Source organism: Opisthocomus hoazin, chromosome 12, assembly GCF_030867145.1.
Source record: "Opisthocomus hoazin isolate bOpiHoa1 chromosome 12, bOpiHoa1.hap1, whole genome shotgun sequence".
In the NCBI taxonomy this organism is placed as follows: domain Eukaryota; kingdom Metazoa; phylum Chordata; class Aves; order Opisthocomiformes; family Opisthocomidae; genus Opisthocomus; species Opisthocomus hoazin.
The window spans coordinates 12,656,501-12,677,439 of record NC_134425.1 but is presented as its reverse complement, the minus strand read 5'-3'; the positions used below and the strand labels follow the sequence as shown (position 1 = coordinate 12,677,439).

General features: G+C 46.8%; 2 protein-coding genes across 2 annotated transcripts; both read right to left on the bottom strand.

The window, feature by feature from the left end:
• Positions 1 to 2,550: 2,550 nt before the first annotated feature.
• On the bottom strand, positions 2,551 to 17,845 carry CMTM3 (CKLF like MARVEL transmembrane domain containing 3). The gene is made up of 5 exons (XM_075434236.1): positions 17,560 to 17,845; positions 9,400 to 9,555; positions 7,524 to 7,619; positions 6,142 to 6,259; positions 2,551 to 4,486 (listed from the first exon to the last, which is right to left on the bottom strand). Exons 1-5 carry the CDS (start codon positions 17,662 to 17,664, stop codon positions 4,458 to 4,460), a joined length of 504 nt encoding a protein of 167 aa, XP_075290351.1. The 5' UTR covers positions 17,665 to 17,845; the 3' UTR covers positions 2,551 to 4,457.
• A 127-nt stretch (positions 17,846 to 17,972) lies between these two features.
• CKLF (chemokine like factor) lies at positions 17,973 to 20,919 on the bottom strand. Its single transcript, XM_075434237.1, has 4 exons — positions 20,761 to 20,919; positions 20,487 to 20,645; positions 19,943 to 20,038; positions 17,973 to 18,355 (listed from the first exon to the last, which is right to left on the bottom strand). Exons 1-4 carry the CDS (start codon positions 20,827 to 20,829, stop codon positions 18,251 to 18,253), a joined length of 429 nt encoding a protein of 142 aa, XP_075290352.1. The 5' UTR covers positions 20,830 to 20,919; the 3' UTR covers positions 17,973 to 18,250.
• Between the last annotated feature and the right edge of the window lie 20 nt (positions 20,920 to 20,939).

Genomic DNA, 20,939 nt, shown 5'->3' with positions numbered 1-20,939 from the left:
GAATTAAAAAAAAAAAAGAAAAAAGTTTATTCTGTCTACCTTTTAAATACTGAATCTTCCTTTAGTCTCCTGGGAAGACTGTAATTGAGTTCTTATTTAATGGATCAGGCTACTAATAAAATGTGATGGACAGCATCACAAATATATAAATAAAAGCACAGGTATTTCTTGGTCAGAATTAACATTGGAATCACTGCTTTCTTTTTCAAGGAAATAGATTGAAAAATAGATTTTATGTTTTTTTAAAATATGCTTACATTTTCTGTGTAGCATTGTTTGACCTTCTGACCCAGAAGCTTTACAAAACGTTCACAGTACTGTGAATTCTTCCAGTAAAGGAAGAATCTGTATTGCAGTGAGGGTTTTTGATGCAGTCCTGTTTACTGAGAAGAAAATCAAGAAATGGTGTCTCCGTCTGGGCTTTTAAACCAATACTCTATGCAGAAAGGTGTCTTGAGTATCTTGTAACAAGACTGACATTCTTAGTGCTTATCTAAATTTCTTCTGCTCCCTTGATGTATTCTTTCTTTCCCTCTCCGTGCTCAGAAAAGGATTAAACGATGGGTAGGTGGAGCTTCCTCATGCATATGTAAAATACAAGGTGATACGTATCTTGCGTTTGCTCTTTGGGTATCCTGGTCTTTGGAATGAAGCCACTTCACTTTATTACTTTTAATCTCTTACAAGGTTGGTTACAAGCTGCCTGCTATGAGGTTTAGCTCAGCCTAGTAGCAATATATATGCATCCTCATTTATTTATGCATTTTAGAAGTACCAGTGTTGGAAGAATGCACTGTTAGTGTTTGGTTACAAGTACCTGCTCGCTTAATGATACAGGCTGCTGGTCTGCTAGCAGAGGAAGATGCAGCTGTAAAGTTCAGGCTTAGGAATTTGTACAATGAACACTTAGCAGAAGCATAATGAATGAAAAGCATCTGCTTGCTATGCAGAGCATTACATTGTTTTCTGCTTTCCAGCACACTCGGCTGGTGGAAGCATCCTTCTCAAATAGGACACCACTTTTCACTTAGTATCGTTAAAATTACTTTGTCAGTTTATAATTTAATACTTACAGAACTTTGACCAATATCAGGTGAAAAGCAAAATGAAGAGGCGTAATGGACAAGGTGTTAAAAGGACAGTTGAGCCTCTTATTTCAGTGAGGATCTGAAAAGGCTGCTTGGAAAGGTCTTTTGAATTCCCTAACATCACCTGTCCAAAATCACCACCCAAGACTGAACAAATCTTCCACAGGTAAGTATAAAAGCTCTTCGTTAAGAGCAGGAGGGAGCGAGACCTTCTAACAGTGCCAGAGCTGTATGAAGTCATTCATCCGTGATGCCAGCTGATGGTTTTTTCCTTCCTTAGTGGCTTTGATTGACAGTGTTGATATCGTAAGACTTCTTGCATTGTTTCTACATCAATCAGTTCCACACTTGGTATTGGAAACTCATCACTCCCTAGGTTTGTCTACTGCTGAGTGCTGTTCAACAAGCACAGTTCACAAGGGCAATAGCTGCGCTCTGGTTGTAATGAAGGCGTGTATTAGCCTGTACGGGTCTTGGAAATGGCTCCTGTTTGGAACAAGAATGTATTTGATTGAAAAGAGATGTTTGATTGTGACCCTGCTGGTACATTGCAATAAGAAATTCAGTAAGGCCTCTGTGCTGCTAACACTATGCTTGTGTCACAAATCCCGAATTGCAGAGAATCCAGTGCTCCTGCTACTTTGATCTTGTCCATTGAGGAAAAACAAGCAAACAAACAAAAAAAAGCCAAAAAAAAAGAGCAGACTTTTCTTCTGCCCTACACCAGACTCTGAGCTTAGTGCAATGTTGCTGGCAGGAGATGAAAAAAAGACTGAGTCAGCTCTCCTCAAAAATCAGATTTGGCTTTAAAGTAGTTATTTTTAATTGAATTCTCTTTTTCAAAACGATATTCATAAAATACAGAAGTGTATTTTATTTCAATCATGGGAGCAGATCTTTTTAAATAAGTCTGGAATCGTACACAAGTGCTTGACCCTGGGAGCACACTGCTTAGAAATAAATCAAATCGCCAAATACCTGAATGCTAATAACTAAACTCGCTGGGCAGGCAATTCATTGCATGCCTGCTAAAGTCATCCTGAAGCAACTAATGAGCAATTGTGTTTGTCTGTTCTGTTGATTTTTAGGAGTATTTCAAGGTGAAAAAATTACTAGAACACCTTAGCAGATTTCAGGCTATGACATGTCCGTGAAGGATAAACCCAAGGGGGATTGTTCACAGTGTTACTGGTTGCCAGGTAAGAGCACTGTGTCTCTGATGTTTACTAAATATGCTAAAACTAATTTGTGGTTAAATTCTTTCATGCTTATGCGCTGAAGTTTCTGCTTGTAAGATGTGTAAGTATGTGTGACTGGTTTCCAGTGCGGGCTCTGTGCTCCTGTTGCCGCCCGAGCACGTGGTGTGCTTCCCCATGGAGTTTCGTGAAACACCGTTACTCTCGCTGGTCAAAGGCAAGGCAGTGAAACCAGGTCTTAAAATTAAGTAAAGACACCCAGCATGTCTATTAAAAGAGGTTTAATCCAGCATGGTTTCTAAATATTAACCATGTACTAGTTTCCAGCTGTGACATGCAGTACATTTTTTTAATTAAAAAAAGAGAAATACAAAACAATTGAATAGAAAAATGAGCCCAGGTCCCCTGACGTCACAGTGTGTGCCAAGTAAAATATGACAATAGAAAAGAAAGAAACATGGAATTTCATACTGGAAGGGGTCTGAAGAGCTCTTTCTGGTAAAAGCAAAGATTATTTGTCACATTTGCAAGCAACTGTTTGTTCTGCTTTCATTCAGTGGTCTGGAAACGGGAGGTGTAGGAGCTGCCTGTTAGCCAACTCCGAACCTGGCCAGCACCTTCCCCAGCACCTGCTCGCCGTTAGGTACCGTGTTTCTGCCCGTCAGCAGCCAGCTGCTGGCAGGGAATTGGAACCCAAGTGGTAATTCTGTTCCAGAGGAAATCTGCCGTTATTGTTTTATCTCTGTTTTTAATTTACTCTGTTAGTACCATCTGCTCTCATTTTTATTTTTGTTAAAGCCACCTGTTCTGGTATTAATTTTTTTTTTAATTTAGGTCTATTTCAAAGAAACATGTATATCTGATGCTATAAAAAAGGAGCATGCCATGCTTTTTCCAAGCAGTATGCATTTATAGGTGGACAGGAATTTTTCAAGGTAGGTTGTGCTACCAATGAAAACACCTTCTTGTAAATTCAGAAGGCTTTTCCCCCAGAATTCTAGACCATGAGTTAAATCATGTTCTTCCAGGGGGGAAAGAAAAAACCCACAACCACCAACCAAACAAAAAAAAAAAACCCCTTCCCTCCTCCCCCAAAAAAGGGGTCTGGGAAAATGAATTTCATTGCAGACACTCTTTAGTTGGGGGTTGGTGTTTTGTCTTTTCATAGTGGGAAGGATGTCTTGCCCTCCTGGGGCCCGGGTATCCCGCGCTGTACAGAAACAGTTGTCTGTTCTGCAAACCCAGCAGACCAAGCCCAGCGCAGCTTCTCACAGGAGGACTGTCTGCAACGCAGAGCACGAGATCAGACAGCGGAATCTTGCACACACGGGTCTGCAGGCTTCGACAGGCAGATAACGTTGGATGGCATTTGGCAAGCCTTCCTTACCTGTGCAAGGGCTTCCACGCAAATGGTAGGAAGGGGCCAGAAAGATGATGCCTCATCTGTTCTGCCTCATGCCTGTGGGGAAACTGCAGAAGATGGGATGTGACCCCATCCAAACAGCTTGAAAAAGTGATCCTGAATGTTTGGTGAGCCACCGACCCTGCGGCACAGTTACACCTTGAGGTTTGTTCTTGCTGCAGATTTCCAGTTGTCAGTTTTTCGTGTCGCAGATAGGCAGTAGACATAGATGTATTGAAACCAATATGTTAATGATAATCTATGCCTTCAGTGCTTGACATAGTGGAATATTCAGACTTCAGATAAAGAAATACTGTTAGTTAATCAAGAAAAATACAAATAAAGGCATTCAGAGCCTCTCTTCTTTAGCACAGCAAGAAGTATAGAAGCTGTAAATGTTAAAGATTTGGAATTAAGAAAGCATATTAAAAGCTCTGCTTATACATGTAAAATACCGTGTTCCTGTTTACTCAGTACATTGTAGTGCTGAGTAAGGAGAGGCAACAGAGAATTGAGGTTGTTTGGATACAGATGTCCGTGGCAAGCTGAACTACTATAAAATCTGTAGTTTTGAAGGAGTGTCTAACGGCACTGGGAATAGTCTCCTTTTCCACATCGCTGCCCTGTCTGTGCTTTGGCGATTCCGTAAACAGGGAGGTGGAAAGAGGATACCAAGGCTGAAATACAGGAGATATTTCAATTGGCAGTGCATTCAGCAAAGAGGAAAGTGCTCGATCATCTTCCCTTCATGCTTGGCTGGTGTTTGGTTCTTCAGTCTGAGTCGGAATCTGAGTCCTCATCTGAAATTTAAAACAAGGAACAATATGAAAACGAAAACTGGAAATCTCCATGTCAGCTTTAGCTCTTGCTGGGAGAGATACGCTGCTCTTCGGCAGGTGTCTGCTTGTAAAGTGACAGTTCTAACATGATGGAGCTTTAAATGGTGTGTCAGAGGACTTGAGAAACGCTGCTTGGAGGCACTTGGATGACTACCGCGTAGGTAACGGTTCAGGTGAAAGAAGTTGCAGAGATATTTTTGTTAGCGTGACCACCAAGAGGAAGTCTGTTGAAGACACGGTTCCTGTACTAGAATATTGCTGTTTGCTGTGGGTCACGGTTACGCACTGCCAGTTAAACGTATTTGAAAACCAGAAGCTTTAAGACATTAAGAAATCCCAATACGCCTACAGAGGTACATCTTCCCCAAGCTTGGGACTTGACCTGCAAGGGAGTTCTGGCCTCAGCACGAACTTGAGTTTGGCACTGGAGGAACAGTGCTGCCAGGCAGAGCCTTTCTTGCATGGGCAAATCACCGACCCAAAGCGGCGTGACTGCGTATTTGTAACTTTATATATTTCTCTCTCCATCTCCAGGGAAATGTGATCTTATCTTTAGCCTAATTCTGTACCCTCGTTACCTGATCTTGAGGCCAGTTCAGTTTGTGGGGACAAACAGTTTTTAGTCAGTCTGTTTTCTATGATCTGTTCCTTTAATTCTTCTTTTGTCTCTCTTTTCAGCATAAAGCTTGCAAACCATTTAACAGTCTACTAAAATACCTAGAAAAACCTGTTAGCGTTACTATATGCCTTCTAGGATTCTGTACACATCTTGGGTGTGTGTTTTTGAGTTTTTTTTGTGGATTTTGATTATGTGGGGTGTTTTTGGGGGGTCTGGGGATTTGTTTAAGTGTGGAGCAGTCTTTCATCTGTGTGGGTGCAACAAGTAGTACCACAGGGGCATGATGCCTGGTTTGGGCTCCTGGATACTGCGAAATAACTACCTGTGTCCTGACTTGACTTGAAATAGGTTTGAACTCCCAACAGCGGGTCCCTCTTTTTATCTTTGTTATCAAATTTCTTTCTAATATAGGAGGTACAGTCTACCTCAGATCAGACAGATCCACTTAGACAATCTTGTTAATTTTATGCTGTGCGGCCCTTGGCTTTCAAGGCCATTTGCCCACAGATGGTCAAAGCTTGACCCTGAATAAGAGGTAATCATGATAAAGAGGAGGTAAACATGATAAAGAGATCATGAAGAGAAAAGCACTACAAGACATAAAAGACTCTGGACTAATGGATGTTAATAATTGAGTTCTTCAAAAACAAACATCTACTTTTTTTTTAAGTAAGACATCTTGATGGGAGGAAAGTCTGTGCTGCACAATACTTTCTGTAACTGGATTTGGGGCCTTTCGACATTAGATGGTGCAAAACTTGGAGAGACTTCACGTTCCTGGCTTGCTAGTTATCTTTATAAATCACTGAAATTCCAGCTGTATTTTAAGACTAAGCAGCTTCATAATTCAGCGTAGTTGTAGCATACAAAACCAAGGTAGTCAAGAATAGAAACTGTTCTTACTGAGTGAGTGCTCTTGCGCCCCTGTGAAGGGTGAAATGGAGAAGAAAATCTCACGTTACATGCTCGTATAACCAAAAAGGGGAATTTTACCTACCTTCTGACTTTTGCCCTTCAGGGGAATCAGAATTGCCTCGCTTGAGAAAAGCAATCAGGTCATTGAAGGTTATGTAGAAATCAATGGCATACACTATTGTGGCTATAAATCCAAACACCTAAAATGGCAAAATAATGCTGTCTTTAACAACAGGTCACGTCTATCAATGACAAACCAAAATAAGCCTAACAGACACAAGAAAATTCTGAAAGAAAACTTGGGCTTGATATTTTTGGCCTGTGCCTTTCTAAAAAGACAGGGAAGGGAAATGTCTTGACCCACTGGCATCAGCTAAATGACAGCTAATGCGGGAGCCTGAGTACCAATTCCTGCAGTGGCTCCATCAGATGCGTCCTTACCCCTTCCCCGGGCTACGTCCCTCTCTGGCTTTGCGCACATTCTGGGCATCAGCATTGCCCTGAGCTGGGAGCTACAGGAGACCGTAACCTGCACCTCCACTATCCCAGGGCATCTCTTTGCCGCCGAGAAATCATCTCGATTTTTCTGGAAATAGCGTTTTACTGATTTGCTGGGGGACTTGTCTATTGCAGAGTGAACTAGATTGAGATACAGTGATTCCGGAGTTACCTATTTAGTGTCAAAGAAGGAGCAGTGTAGCAAGAACAGGCTGGTTTTCAGTCTGAGAAGCTGGGGTAAATGCTGTGTTGCATTGCTCCACCTCTAAACCCAGTGACAAGATTAAAAAAAAAAAAAAGGTCTTTGTTTTGAAACTGTGTGTGGCTTGGGAGGGCTTGGTAAGGGTTGCTGGCTAACACTACTGGGTATTGTTCTTCCTTATCTTTTAAAATTATTACACAAATTTTCTTTGTTGCATACGTTATTGATGCTTAGAGTCAAGTTGCAGATGGAGAGGCTGTATCTTGTTTCTGAACACCAAATACTGACGACGAAGGCAATCCGTATACTGGAGGGTAAAATGACACTGCTCTTGTTTCAACTCCTCCAAGTAAAACTAAGGAGAGGCAGGAGGTTGAAATTACTTAATTGAAACTGTTCTTAGTAGGTACAAATTTGATTTCTTTTTTATTATTCCCTCTGTTCAAGGATCTTGATGTTCTTTGAAGGAACAGAGAAGTTTAGTTCTCTGTACAGCTGGTAAAATTAAAGAGCAGAAGAAGTGCCTTCCCTAAGTAGTACAGTTAACGTTGAGCAGCACTGTTAGGATGAAAAAACTTTTCATTGATTCAAAACCTGTTTTTTCTAAATAACTGACCATTTCTTCCTTGCTTTAGGCAAATCTAATTCTCAGTTAACTGAGGAAACTTCTACTCCTTGCAATGGGGTCAAAATTGAATTGCTTCTAAAGCAAGTCCATATGCAGTTCACCAGAATACTGAAGTGGAAAGCTCAGGTCTACTTACTCCTGCTGCTTTAGATGCTCCATCATTGTATTTTGAGACAGCAGCAACTGAGATGGCAAAGTAAATAATGGCAGCAGTGACGCACCACAAGAAATCCTGTGAAATAAGCAATGTTGCATTCTCAGATTAGTCATGTAATTCCAACATACAGACTCCTCTAAAACCGATTTCAGAAATGACCATTAAAAAGCTCTGTTGCTGCGTCAGTGGACTCGCCTGATGCTGCAGTGTGACTACAGCCTGGTGTGTTGTAGCAGATGAACTGCTCATCTGGGAAATATTTTTAAATGTGAGATGACTGGAATCTTGGCATAAGCTTCTGCTCTTACAGATGTTGCTATAAATCCTACTTTTAACAGGCGTATGCCAGTCTCAGGCTGAGAAGGGCTGTCTTTCTGGGATGTTTAACTTGGAGCGCAGCAAGGGCTCCAATGGAAGAATCATTTGAAATGCCTTAAGTGCCACCTTTAAGCAGAACTCCTGCGGCTCTGGAGGAGCGTACCAGTTCCCGTGGGGAACTGGCGTGTGCTTGTTTCTGTATAGAATTAGGGCTGTCTGTAGGAACTAAACACCTTGGTTAGTGTTTAAAACTATGATTTATACTTCGTATGTACACGTGTAACTCCAGTAGCTAGCCTGAAGTGAAGGTACCTGTTGCTGTATCGAAATATGTGCTTCTGTGGCTGAGACTGCAGCTCTGCAGGGCTGGGGCCATGCCCTGGAATACAAGCATGATGTGCTGGAGCAACAGGGTCTCTGAACTGTGTATTAAACAAGAGCTGTGATTCCCAGGGCATGTGTAAATCCTGTGATCTGGAATAATGGTATCTTGACCTCTGTTCACAATTAGATCCTTCTGCCTTTTCAGAATGGATGGATGAGTAAGATACTGTCTCAAAACACAAATCCTACAAGAAACTTGATTCTTCTGAAGCCAGGGCAAGGTCAGTTACCTACATTCTGTGGCTGGAGTACGTTACGGTAATGGACATAATAAACACATGAGTATTTTTCTTGTCTTAGTTCTGGAATCAGATGCATGTAGAAAACAGGAAAACGACGGAACTCAGATTACCAGCTGAAAACCATGCACAATGTCCTAGTCAAAGCCACTGCTATCGTTTTATCCACCAGTGGCCTTGCTAATGTTGTTTTTACACACTGAGAGCTCCAAATCAATTCTCCCTATGATGAAGTATTGCTAGACTGTACCAAAAGAGAATCCAGATCAATCAGATGAGCATTTTTTTGGCAGCCTCTGCACTGCTAGGCAGCTGCTCCCTGGACAAGGCATGCCTGAAGCCCCAGAGGCGTCCCCTGGCCAGCGTGCCATCATCACCGGTGGCTGCAGCATGGGGGATGCCTGGTGAATGAGCAGCCAGTGGGTCCTCTGTGGGCCTGAGCCCCTGCTGGCAAGAGCGGCAGGGCTTCCCCGGTGACAGAGGGAGCTGCCAGCTGGTCTGCGGGCGAGTGCGACTCGCCACCTCAACAGCGCACCTGAGAATCTGGAAGCATTTTGGTAAAGTATATGCGTTACTGTATAGTGTGCCTCAGTTTCCCCACTTGTAAGGGTGGCAATACTAAGGAGACCCCAGCAGTGGTCGGACTTAGGCTGATGTTGCCTGCTTCTGAAGCTCCAGCCCTAAACCATTTGCCTTCAGTAAAACCACACGTTATGCCAGCACCAAGAAAGCTATAGTCTGTAGTATGGCACAGTTTAAAGAGTGCTTTGGGACCCTTTGAATGAGAGGCAATACAGACGAGTTTCTAATAAGGGGGGAAGTTGTTAACAGTCAGCCTGAACTCCCGTATAGTCCCTTCTACTCATGTTATCCTGTACAATTAAATCTGTTTTTATATTGCACATTTCACTTACCATAAGAGGCCAGTACAGTCCTTTAAACTTCTCATTAAGTTTGGAGGCGTAAGCAAAAAAAAGAAACAGTGCCACCAGAAACTCTAGGAGTGGTGCCATCATGAAAGAGGCAGCTGAAGACGCAATGTAGCAGATAAAGATGATAAATGACAGCACCTAGAGCAAGGGGGAAACTCCAGTTATTCGCATGGAATAGCAGAGCCTCCAGCAGCTGAGCAGCTTTGAAGCGTTATTCTCCCTCTGTATTTCTGTCAGTGCTGCTGGTAATGGCATATCTTGCTTCCTAATTTTTTTTTCCATGGGCCAATTAATTTTCTTGTTTAGCATGGAATAAATCTAAAGTAATGGCATTCATTTCAGTGCGTGTGACATTCCGGAGAGCTCTGTGGATTTGCACCTCTCCGAGTCAGTAATTTGCTCTGGACTGTAAACAGTTCCGACAACATAATTCTGAAAATAGAGTGGGGCATTGCCAAGCAAACAGAGCTTTAGGCTTTCAACCGTGACAGTTCTCATTTGAAACCCAAATCATCGCTCAGATAGCCCAAAGTAACTCAGCATTTATAATCTTCTTAGAGTTAAAAGAAAAAAGGCTGCTGTTGATGGGTAGAAAAGACCTGAGAATTAATTATTCTGTCATTTCTGAAAGTCTCTGGTTCTAGTTTTCCAGTGTAGACAGCTGTTTTAGAGAGTAATAGGACAGATAACTCCCCTAGATTTGTTGTATCTCCATCATGTTTCCTAACTCTACAAAGTAATAAATATGGCATTTGTTTTCCCATTCAACTAAAATACCTTTAGAATACCTCCAAGAACAGGCTCCAGCCCTGCTGCCTTGTGTGGTAACTGGTTGATGCTTTCTTCAAATTAGCTTAAAATAAAAAAAGTAGCTGGCACTGAATAAAACATGTTCCGCCAGTGTGAGTATTATGTGCTAGTTTACACCTGAGCTGCTCTATGCAGCCTTTCCTCTGAGAGACAAATCTCTGCCTTAGCAATGCTCAGAGATGCTTTTGGTCAATGTAGCAGCAGGTACTGTTTGAGCATTAGATTACAAGGATTTTTCTTTTTCTGAATTCTAAACTGAGACACAGACATTCTCACTTATACAATACTGAGAACAGATGTATTATTTTCCCCCAGATGGCATGTCTGAAGGCAGACGAGGCTTACTGAAAAGCAACTGGCCTGTGATGGTCAATGCATTTGCCTCATTAAATTTCAGACCTATGGATTTCTTTGTTTGCTGCTACCATGTGTTCCTGGGAACCACCTGTACCTCAAAAAAACAAATCATTATTATATGTGAATGAAAAGGCTTCTATAATAAATTAATTATAATTAATTAATAATTACTCATATGAGAGGTCAGTCAGCCCTCAAATACATATATCAAAAGAGCCCATTTAGCTTTGGGGGGCAACTGAGCAGTTCAATCCTGTTGAAATAATTTCTTAATTAACAAGCCTGGGTTTTGGGGAAAGCGGTCAGTTCTTGACCAGGATAGTAGGAGCTAGAGTATATTGTTTTGATCCATTAGGACTGGGTGGTGAAGTTTGAAAGCATGTGACATTTTTACTAAGATACTATATTTATCTGAAAATGCCCATGCATTGTTCTGTTTTCATTGGGTTGTAAGAAACTGATCTGGTATGATACAGAGAGTTCACTTCTGCATTGATGCCTGTTACCTGTTATTATCTACCCTGTTTGCTATTATTTATCCTGTTGTTATTTGCTTATTGCTTACATAGCCTCTTGGCAGGTTTTTCTAGAGTTTTCATATAGCAGAGGGAGCTCATTCACTGCATCTTACCCTTAACATGGTTATTTTATTTCTGTGAATGGGAAGTGCCAAGTACTGTTTGAAGAGAAGTGGATGTAACACAACTTGAAAACTCTTGAGAGGAGAGAGGACAAATTCTTCCTCCTTCCTGTCACACTGTCTATTCTCTTCCCACCCCCACGGAACAAAACCAGAAAGGGCTGGACTTTATCTTTGTGAATCTGCCATGCTTACGTTTGTGGAACATAATTTAGACACGGTTTCACGTTTTCTTGATTTAAAAAGAAATCACCATGTAGCTAGGACACTTTTCCTTTCTTGTTCTGGTGTTTTAAGAAAAATCTTTTTTTCTTTTTTTTTTGGCTAAAGGAAAGTGTGTGATAGCTGAGATTTAGAGACAGAGAAGTACGCAGGGACGAACAGCAGCAGGGAGGAGACGCATTCAGGGCAGGTCCCACCAACCACCCCCCTTTCAATAGCAGAACATCAGACGTGACCTAAACGTGGCAGATCTCTTATGAAAGGATGAAACGCAGTGTTAAATAACACATCACACTACAGCAGTGAGGGGAGGCAGAGAGGCAAATTTCAAATATGCAAGTTGAGGATGCACAGTAGAGATCACTTTGATCTCGATTCTGTTTGAGACAGCAACTCCTGTGCTCTGCCTGCCTTTATATAGAGAAAAAGTTTTTCTGTCGGAGCCGTTGACTGTTGGGTGAAATGAGGAGCCTTTGTGTTCTCTGAAGATCAGCCTTGCGGCAATTTGTGCAACTGAAAGTTCTGGCTGCCGTCCCTTCACCCTGATGGCCTGGGGCAGGTCTACGTGGTCTGAAGCGCAGGGCAGTGCCCGAGACCCTGCTGTGACAGAGCTCAGGGCACACACAAAAAGTGCGGTGTGGCAAGGGCAGGCCACGGGCTCTGGCTCCGGTGCGATTCCTGCGTGGGTGCGAGGTGAGCTGCTGAGGTGGCAAAAGGATCGGTCTGAGCACTTCAGCTTTTGAATTCGGTCTGATCCGGAGAAGCTGGCACCTGGGGAAATACTAGTTGTCCATTTAAAAATCTAGATAACAGGCCAGTTACTTGCTCAGACAACCCCCTCGGTAACTGGTCGGATCACAGCAGTCTCCGGCTGCCTGTTCCTCAGCCCTACGAACAGTAGTGGGACTCTTTCTGTCACCACCAGAGTCAGTGGTGGGCTTGAGCCCAGCCCATCCCAGCTCTCCTCTCCTGACTCCACTCGACAGCATCCCGTTGTGCACGTCAAGGCCACATCAAAAAAAACCCCGAAAACAACCCACTCTTGGTTTGCAAGAAGCTCCTTCATTTCAGTGGATTATTGATGGTAATAGTAAAAGGGAAAGAATCTGACGTGAAGTGTGGTAATTGCTCTCCAGTTAAGCATGGTGCCTCCTTTCGAAGGCATTCAGAGACTGGAAAGGCCCAAGGAAGATTTCATGTGAAACACATACCTATAAAATAGTGGACCAGATTTTGAGAATGCAGGTTTGAAAGATGGTATTTTTGGATGCTGCAGCCTTCATCGAGGCAAGGCTGGCAGGCGCTGGAAGGGGAGGCAGGCAGACATTAGAAAGAAGAAGAGAAACAAGAGGAAGGAGGTGCCTGAAGGCTCTGTCAGGTGACGGCTGTGGTGCTACAGCTGCTTCTTTGCTTTTTGTTTTTTTGCCTCCCTGGTGGCTACGTCGCAGCCCAGACGTGGGGTTTGATGCCGAATCTACTCAGTAACGTGGGGACAGCCCTGTGTAATACAGGAGCCCACAAAGCTGTCGGCTTCTGATGATGTTTCTCATTTCTGTTTGTTTAGAGCTGATTTCCCCTGCTGACAGGTGGAGTGCAGGGGCTTCCTGAGCAATACGGGATGTTATCTATTACTGTCTCTTCTGAATTATAAAAGTGAGTAGGTATCTTGTTATCTTGCCTGACCATTTAATTGCAGTGCCACTAACTGAAACATTTGTCATCTAAAAATGTGGAAATTTTGAAAACATACCTCTCCTCCCACAACACAAACACTGATGTACCAGTCTGTACTCAGAAAGAATGAACACCGACTGACTTTACCAGACTTCAATGAGACAAACATCTGGCAAACTGCAAGTTGCTCTAAAAATGACAAACTCAAAAGGAACCTTCAGCCTGAACCCTCTCAAAACTGTCAGATGATCCACGGCACATCACACTTGTTCTGCACCGTTTTTCCTGAAGCTGTGCGTAGAGAAAGGCCAAGCAATGGAATCTTGTCACCTTTCTAACAGCTCCGTATCTACACTAAAAGAAAAAAAAAAAACCCAAAACCAACAGCTAGAGCGGAAGTTGGTGAGGCTCAATGCAGCTGCAAGTTCATTTCTAGCACTTTCAGACTCGGAAAGCACTGCTGCTTCCAGGAGGAAGAAAAAAAAAGTAGTGTTTTATCAGTTGTGTCCATTTGTATTTACACAGGGGGTTTCTTTTTCCTTTGGGATCACATCCTCAGCATTGATGGCAGCGAGGAGCCTGAGGAGTTCCTGCGCTGCTGCTGAAAGGTTACCAGCTCCACCACAGAGGAATATTTGGAAGCAGACAGCTGTAGTGTAGCAAAGAACAGAGCAGGATCCTTTCATAGCCTGACAGTGGTAACGTTATAAAAAATCCTGGAAAAAAAGAGGCCCGATTCTTCATTGAGCACCTTTTTTGTGGGATTGGGAATACATATAATAGAGAAAGAACTATTACATACTACTTTTTATTTTTTAAAGGAGCTTCTTTGGTATTGTGTTTCAGAAAGCAATTTTCTCCCATGTTATTATTACTTAGTATTTTGTTGCTGGGCTTCTTAAACTGGCCAGGCATTCTGAAGTTCTACTTTATCATGTTAACCAGCTCGCAGTTGAAGGTATGAACAGTAATTAGCTGCAATGGTTATAAAGCACTGCGCTCCTTAAGGGCGGGGAGGCTGCTGCGGCGCTGAGGTTGTGGCGGGGCGCGAAGGCGCTCATCTCCCCTCGCAGGAGAGCAGACCCGCAGGTGCCCGGCAGCAGCTGGCACCATTGCACGCCATGCCACGTGCCGGGGCTCTGCTCACTGCTCACTTCCCCGCCGCGTAACAGAGCAGGCTGGCTTCCACCGTGTGGAAAGTGGCTGGTTATGATCTCTGTCGCACAGGAGCGCATTTGGTTCTTGTTTATCGGCAGAGAGAGAAGGCAGGTGGCTTAGCCATCTCTGCTGTTCAGTTACTCCTTCGCCATCGTTAGCTGTCGTGGAGGTGACTGTCCCCCCAGCGTTAGCTGCAAGGGTCGCCTTCGGGCTATGGACCCGGAGAAAAGCGCGGGCTCATCTTCAAAGGAGGCTTTACACAGAGCAGCTGGAAGCTTCAGTTATGAAGGTCAGTTCAGAGAAGACTGAAAAGAGAGAAGACAGACAGGAAAAGAGGAGAAAAAACAGGCATAAAGGTGACACAACCTTATACAGGACAACCTTACGTATTTATACTGTATTTTTACTAAAAAAAAAAAAGTAGTGCTACTGCATACTAGCTTCAAGGGACTAAGGAGATGCCAGTTTCAGTAGTCACCAGGACAAACACAAAAGCTTGACTGAAATAGCCGGTGCGAGCAGCAGAATGTCAATGCGGATCTTGCCCAGATGAGCTCTGGTGGCAGGCAGGAGAGTGGCTGTGAAACCGTTCCAACAGAGGACAGAGGGAACTGAAGAATGCATCTCTTCAGCGAGGAAAAGAGCATGGATGAGATCCTGACCTTCAAAATAACAACTTGGAAAAACGAGTAGGTTAAGAGGAGAAGAGTGTTAAAATGTATAGAAAAAATAATGGTATGGGGAGAAAATAGAAAGGAAAAAAGAAAGAGAAAAAATTTAACCTGGCAGATAAAGAGTAGTGATTAGAAAGTGGAAGAGCAAGACAGAATAAACAGGATCAGGAGAGACAGCAAAGCTTATAAATGTACTTGAAGTTACTGCTGCTTTGTGGCTAAGTAGCTATCCCAGGTGGAATAAAAAATTAGTAAGGCAGGAAGATCAAAAGGAAAAGGAGTGCGTGGGGGGGGGGGGGGGGAACAACTTCCTTCTCTGAATAAAATTTGAGATTGTAATTAAGCTTCTAGCAGTAACTGGCTTTATCACCAGCCTAACTTGTTCTCGAGGCAGCACGAGAATGCCCAGACCAGTGCCACCGTCCCGGGGCCGCCCCACGCTGCAGGCACCGGCGCAGGGGACAGGCAGGCGTCAGCGTGGCCGCTGGCGTCGTTGGCAAAGGCCGAGCTGGCCCAGTGTAACTTAGGGCAGCTGAACCAATCATCTGCCAGCCACTTCTGCTGGGCAAAATGAGACTTTTTAACGAGGTGACTTCCACCAAGTACACAACCAGCACAGTCACTGGGCTGGGGGGGATTTGCTGAAGCCAGCTCCTGTTCCCTTTCTGCCACAGGCTGGAAAAGAGAAGTATAACCTTCCACCCCAGCCAAGACACAGCTGCAAGTTGCTTCTTTGCTTCATTGGTAATGTATTTTTTCAGTATATGGTAGTTTGCTTTTTGAATGTTGAAAAAACTGACTTGGCGTTTCCTGTGGTAGAACAGAGAACCTCTGATCTACCTGCAGAGACGCCAGTATTTGCGTGGCTTTAAAGACAGAGCAATACAGCGTCTTTCTTGCAGCTTGCCAAGCTGCCAAATAATAATGTGATGGGGATATTCAGTAACACTAACGAGAACCCCATTTTGTTTCTGGACAAAAGACACTATTCAAAATCTGTATCCCATGAATATTATTTACATACATTTATGCAGAACCCAACCCCACCCCACGTTAGTACCATGTCAAAGAGGAAAAATTAAACGTTCATGACAAGAAATACAAAGCTAAAGATGAAACAGATTTAAAACTGTGATAGATTTAACTGGACTCATCTTCAATTATTTGGCAGTGCATTTCTCTAATTATATACAGACTGGATTTACTGTGGGGCCTGTGTTGTCTTCAAGGATTTCTTCTGGCCAAGGGGAGACAACTGGAGAGAAACTACTGCTGGCGAGAAACCCTCTGCCAGGAGACAGCGTCCTAAGCACGTGGGCTGGCCTGCAAGGAGCACACAGAGGGGTTCGCCTCACTTTCGGCAGATGGGATTTCAGAGCTGCTTTCAGCCAGCCAAACCCTCGGGAAGCCCCGCGTGGCCTTACGAAGGATAAAGCCCTGCTTTTGTCAAGACAGAGCAGTTTTTATTACTCCAAGGAAGCGTAATCAGTACTTCTCTATGACAACAAAAGGGTGGGTCTGATCCCATGACCAAAACAGCCTTCCTCAAATATGTCATCACAGATGTTAACAAGCCAGGCTGTCTGAAAGTCCTCATGCACTGGCTGTGAGCTTGTGTAGGAAATGCCGGTCTATGTCACAGCATGTAACAGGTACGTGCCAAAGGAGCAAAGAGACTTGGGCTTCAGTATCTGCTAAATGTGTGTTTTTGTAAACTACAGATGCTGTATGAGTGATGAGGGGTACCTGGAATTTTTACGGGGTTTTTGGTGGAGCTGATGCAGCCTGTGGCCTGCTGCTATCCGGCCCAAGGCCCGTGCTCCTCACCACGGCACTCATCCTCCTGGAGTGAACGGCTGTTCCTCTCAAAGCCAGCGTCGCATCTCCTGGCTCTTCCCCCGCTGCCTCCCACAGGGCAGCGCCCACAGCCTCTTTCTTAGTCTTTAAATTTCTCATTATTTCTAGTATAAATGATGTTGAAGGTCTAATTTCAATTGGCTAACTTCCTCTTAAAATGAATTTTGGTTGCGAAATACCCTCTGCCCATGGGGTGAGTTTTCTCCGTCGCTACCCGGTGGGGACTGTTTCATCCGTCGGGCTTTACGCCTTTACAAGTAACATGGCAGAAAGTGTTACGCCGAAAATCAGAAGTCTCTAATGACATCTTGGACCTCGGACCCAAGGGAGAGCCGCGGGGTCTTCCTGGGGGAGCAGTGCTTCCACCGCCAGGCTAAGCTCGTTCCCAGGGATTGTCTGGTACCCCCAGAGTGGGGCACCCGGCTCCAGCAGCGAGCGCGCGTGCCCGGCTGCGCGGCGGGGGGCGCAGGCGGGGGGCGCGGTGCCCCGCACGCCCCCGCGCAGTAAGGAGTCGGATCCTTCTGGCCGCGCTGGGGCCCGGCCGCCCGCTCCCCCGCGGCGCCGGGCGATGATGCTGCGGGGCGGTGGGCGTCGGGCGGTGCCGATCACCGCAGCCCGGCGCCGATCACCGCAGCCCGGCGGGCCGCAGCTCCGCCGCTCCAGCTCCCCGCGCCGGCCCGGCCGCTCCCCCCCGGTTCGGCCCCGGAGCGGGGTCCCCCCCGCGCCCCCCACCCGCCGCCCCGGCCTTACCGCCTCGGCGAGGAGCAGCTGTCCTTTGCGGGAGCAGAGGAAGTCGCGCGGCGGGAGCAGCGCGCGCAGTGCGGGCGGCGGGGCGGCGGGCCCCGGCTCCTCCATGGCTGCGGGCCGCGCCGGCCGCGCCGGGGGCGGGGGCTTGCGCTCGGCGGGGGGAAGCGGAAACGAGAAGAGAGGGAAAAACTGCGGGGGGGGGGCCCGCGGGGGGCAGCGCCGCGGGACGCGAAGGCGGCACCGAGCGGGCCCCGGAGCCCTGCGCGGCAGGGGGGGGGCTCGCTGCCGGCAGACCGGGGCTGGCCGCGGCGGGCGGGGGCACCGGCACGGCCCCAGCGCTGCCCCCCCGCGGCCGCCGCCCCGCGGCCGGCTCGCCTTGGGCGCGCTCGGTAAGCACATAACGTTAAACGGTGCGCTTGTGCCCGCCTGGATCCTCTTTATTACAGAAATCGCGGTTTTCATACAGGTAAAAACGTAACGGGGTTTAGAAAAACACGACGATTTTCTGTGACGCTTACACTGGTGAAATTGCAACACTGAAACCACGCTCGCAAATGTAAGAAAACTTATGAACAATACCTGCAAAAATGCACATAAACATTCAAAGGCGAACACATGGAAACACAAATTCTTCAAAGGAGAACGGTAAACCAGCCACCAATGGGGAAACCGTTCTTCCACTAACACGGTCATCTCATTTCGCAGGAGTGTTCCTCCCTCTTGGTCCACCAAAGCTAATCTTCCGGAAAAGAAGAACCGCGTCGACAACACAGAGAACAAGCAGCACAAGACCAAACACCTATAAAAATAACGGTAACGTTAGTGCCCCCATAGAATCTCTATCTTCTGCCGTAGCGACTCGCCTACCGTTCCTCACAGAAGCAGTAAACACATCTTCCTAAGCTGGTTCTGGCCTTCCAAACATACGCGTGACCCCAGACAGCTGGTAAATTAAATAATATCCACATGTAAATCCCATCAGCAGTCTGCACCCTGGCTTCGTCTGATGTTTGTCTGGAGCCTTGGAGCGGACCTGTTCTCCTTGAAAGCCAAGGTAACGCTGCATTATGCCAGAGCAGGCTCTATCCCTAATGAAAGCCCGGCTGCCTACCTAGTGGTATTGGCCCAGAGACAAGTCAATATTCGTAGAAACAAGCCTAGCGGGAAAAAACGGCGCTCCTCTCCTCTGACGCGCTGAACGGCAAGCATGCTCCCAACTGAAGAAAACGTACGTATTTAAAAAACACACAACTCCAGGCAGAAAAGAGACCAGACCGGAAAAGTGTGTTTGCAAAATGACCGCCGAGTTCACTCACCCAGCTCTTCCCCTTCAGCCCCATCCCATGCGTGGGTATTTTTTTTGATGCAAGCGTGTTCTGAAACGGAATTCCCTGCTCGGGGTGTCAGCAAGCGCTCTCCGAGGGCGCAGCGGCAGGCAGCGCGCCCCAGGAGGGCAGGCCCAGCGCCAGCTGTTCCTCCCAGCACTGAGGAGGTCATGCACTCTGCCCAAACTTGGTTGCTGAGCTACCCGCTTCGTCTCCTGCCTCCACCTTGAATTTCTGCCAACTTCACAGCTGAGAACAGAAATGATCTTCTAGCACAGCCGTCACTTTACCAGAAAGCCTTTTTTGCTCAGGTTGTCATTGCCAGCGCCAGCAGAGACAACAGCTTTGCACCTCCCTGGCTCCTAAGCTCACTTTGAAAATCTCCTGTGGCAAGTCCTGTGCTCCTTTGGTTGCTTGCCACATTTTAGCTTATCTTGTATTTCAGGAGACTGAGTTCCCCCCCCTTACTGTTTATTAATGTTATTTATATTAGTTTGAATTTGAATTAAAAATACCAGTTGCTTAAACTGGTTTGATTTGAAGTATGCAAAAATCTTTACATTCATAGTATGGAAAAATTTTTGACTGCTGTGATTTCTCGGTTCATGTCAGAAAAAAACAATACACATCAGGAGGGGAGTACCAGCGTGTCTGCTAAAAAGTTCCACCTCTGTTTAGCAGAATCGTAGGCATTTCTTCTTAAATACGGTAGCCAGACTGGACAGTCCTGAAAGGGCTATGGATTCTCCCACCTAGGATTTCAAGCTACAGAAGCAAATGCAGGTTACTCAAATTAGTTAAACTCTTAGTTTATAGTTTTCAGTGTTACTACCTCTCTGTAGTAATTCCTAACTCGAGTAATATCTTTAAATTACTAGTGATTTGGGGATCATTGTTTTTTACTGAGATACGCTGCACGTGTATTCACTTTTGCTGGCGAGTGCTGAGTACGTTCTGCCACGAGAGCTCTCACCGTGGTCTCACCACAGCGTGAGTGCACCGAGAGGGTCAAACCCGGCCTCCCGTCAGCACCAGAGTGCCTTGGCGATGTTCCTACTCACTCCTCCAGCCAGCGTCCCGTTGTTGGTCTTGGCGATTACTGCAAACAGGCACACGACGAGGAGAAACAAGGCCGCAATCGCCGAGTTGAAAACATCCTGGAACGGCCAGTGGAAGCAAAGCGTTTACTCGGCAGCACAAGCCTGGCGAGGAGCGAGGGGCTCCCACCCCGCACGAAACAGTAACATCGGCCGCTTCACTGTGGGAACAGAGCTGCCCCGACACGGGCGCAGCAGCCGCAGTGACACCCCGCGGTTCGGCGTTCAGAGCCGTGTTTGGGAGAACCCTTCCTCACTTCACCTTGTACCTTTCTTTTTCTTTTCCTCAGGCAGATCTGTGCGGCCTGGCCGTCAGACCGGGCAGCGAGGCAGGGCGGGGGGCGGGGGGCGGGGGGGGCCCGGCCCGGCCGTGCGGGAGCGGCGCCGAGCAACGCGGCCGGCCCTGCTCGCGAACACCGGCGCGGCCGGCCGGAGCCGCCGGCTCTCGGTTCCGCCGGGCAGAAGCCCCCTCCCCACCCCGCGATGGCCTGCGGGGTCCGGTACTCACAGCCAGCGGCCAGAAGAGCCAGCTCATGGCCGCGTCCAGCTTCAGCCAGTACAGCGCCAGCAGCAGCGCCGTGACCGCCGCCTCCGTGGCGGCCAGCGCCGTGCAGGCCCCGGGGGCGCGGGAGGACGCGAAGCAGAGGAAGGTGAGGACGGCCACCAGCTGCGGGGACACAAACAGCAACGGGGACTTCGCGCCGCGCCCGGAGCGGGGGAGGCCCGGCCCCGGCCCCGGCCCCGGCCCCGGCCCCGGCCCGCCCGCTCCCCTCGGCGCCTACCGCGCGGGCGATCTTCACGGCGCCGCGCGGGGAGCGGGGGAAGCCGCTGTCCACCGCCACCAGCGCCATGGCTGCGGGACGGCACCGAGCGGGCCGCACCGCACCGCTACCGGCACTGCACTGGCGCGGCCCCGCCCCGGCGCTGCCCCGGCGGCGGAAGCCGGGGCGCGGCGGCGGAA

Coding starts and splice junctions, on each gene's coding strand:
- CKLF (XM_075434237.1), bottom strand. CDS start 20,829: ATGGCGCTGGTGGCGGTGGACAGCGGCTTCCCCCGCTCCCCGCGCGGC. Junction 20,039..20,486: donor GGCTCTTCTGGCCGCTGGCT/GTGAGTACCGGA, acceptor TGGCCGTTCCAG/GATGTTTTCAACTCGGCGAT. Junction 18,356..19,942: donor ACGGGACGCTGGCTGGAGGA/GTGAGTAGGAAC, acceptor TTATTTTTATAG/GTGTTTGGTCTTGTGCTGCT.
- CMTM3 (XM_075434236.1), bottom strand. CDS start 17,664: ATGGAGGAGCCGGGGCCCGCCGCCCCGCCGCCCGCACTGCGCGCGCTG. Junction 9,556..17,559: donor AGCTGCTCCTCGCCGAGGCG/GTAAGGCCGGGG, acceptor CCCTTGCTCTAG/GTGCTGTCATTTATCATCTT. Junction 6,260..7,523: donor GAGCATCTAAAGCAGCAGGA/GTAAGTAGACCT, acceptor TTGCCATTTTAG/GTGTTTGGATTTATAGCCAC.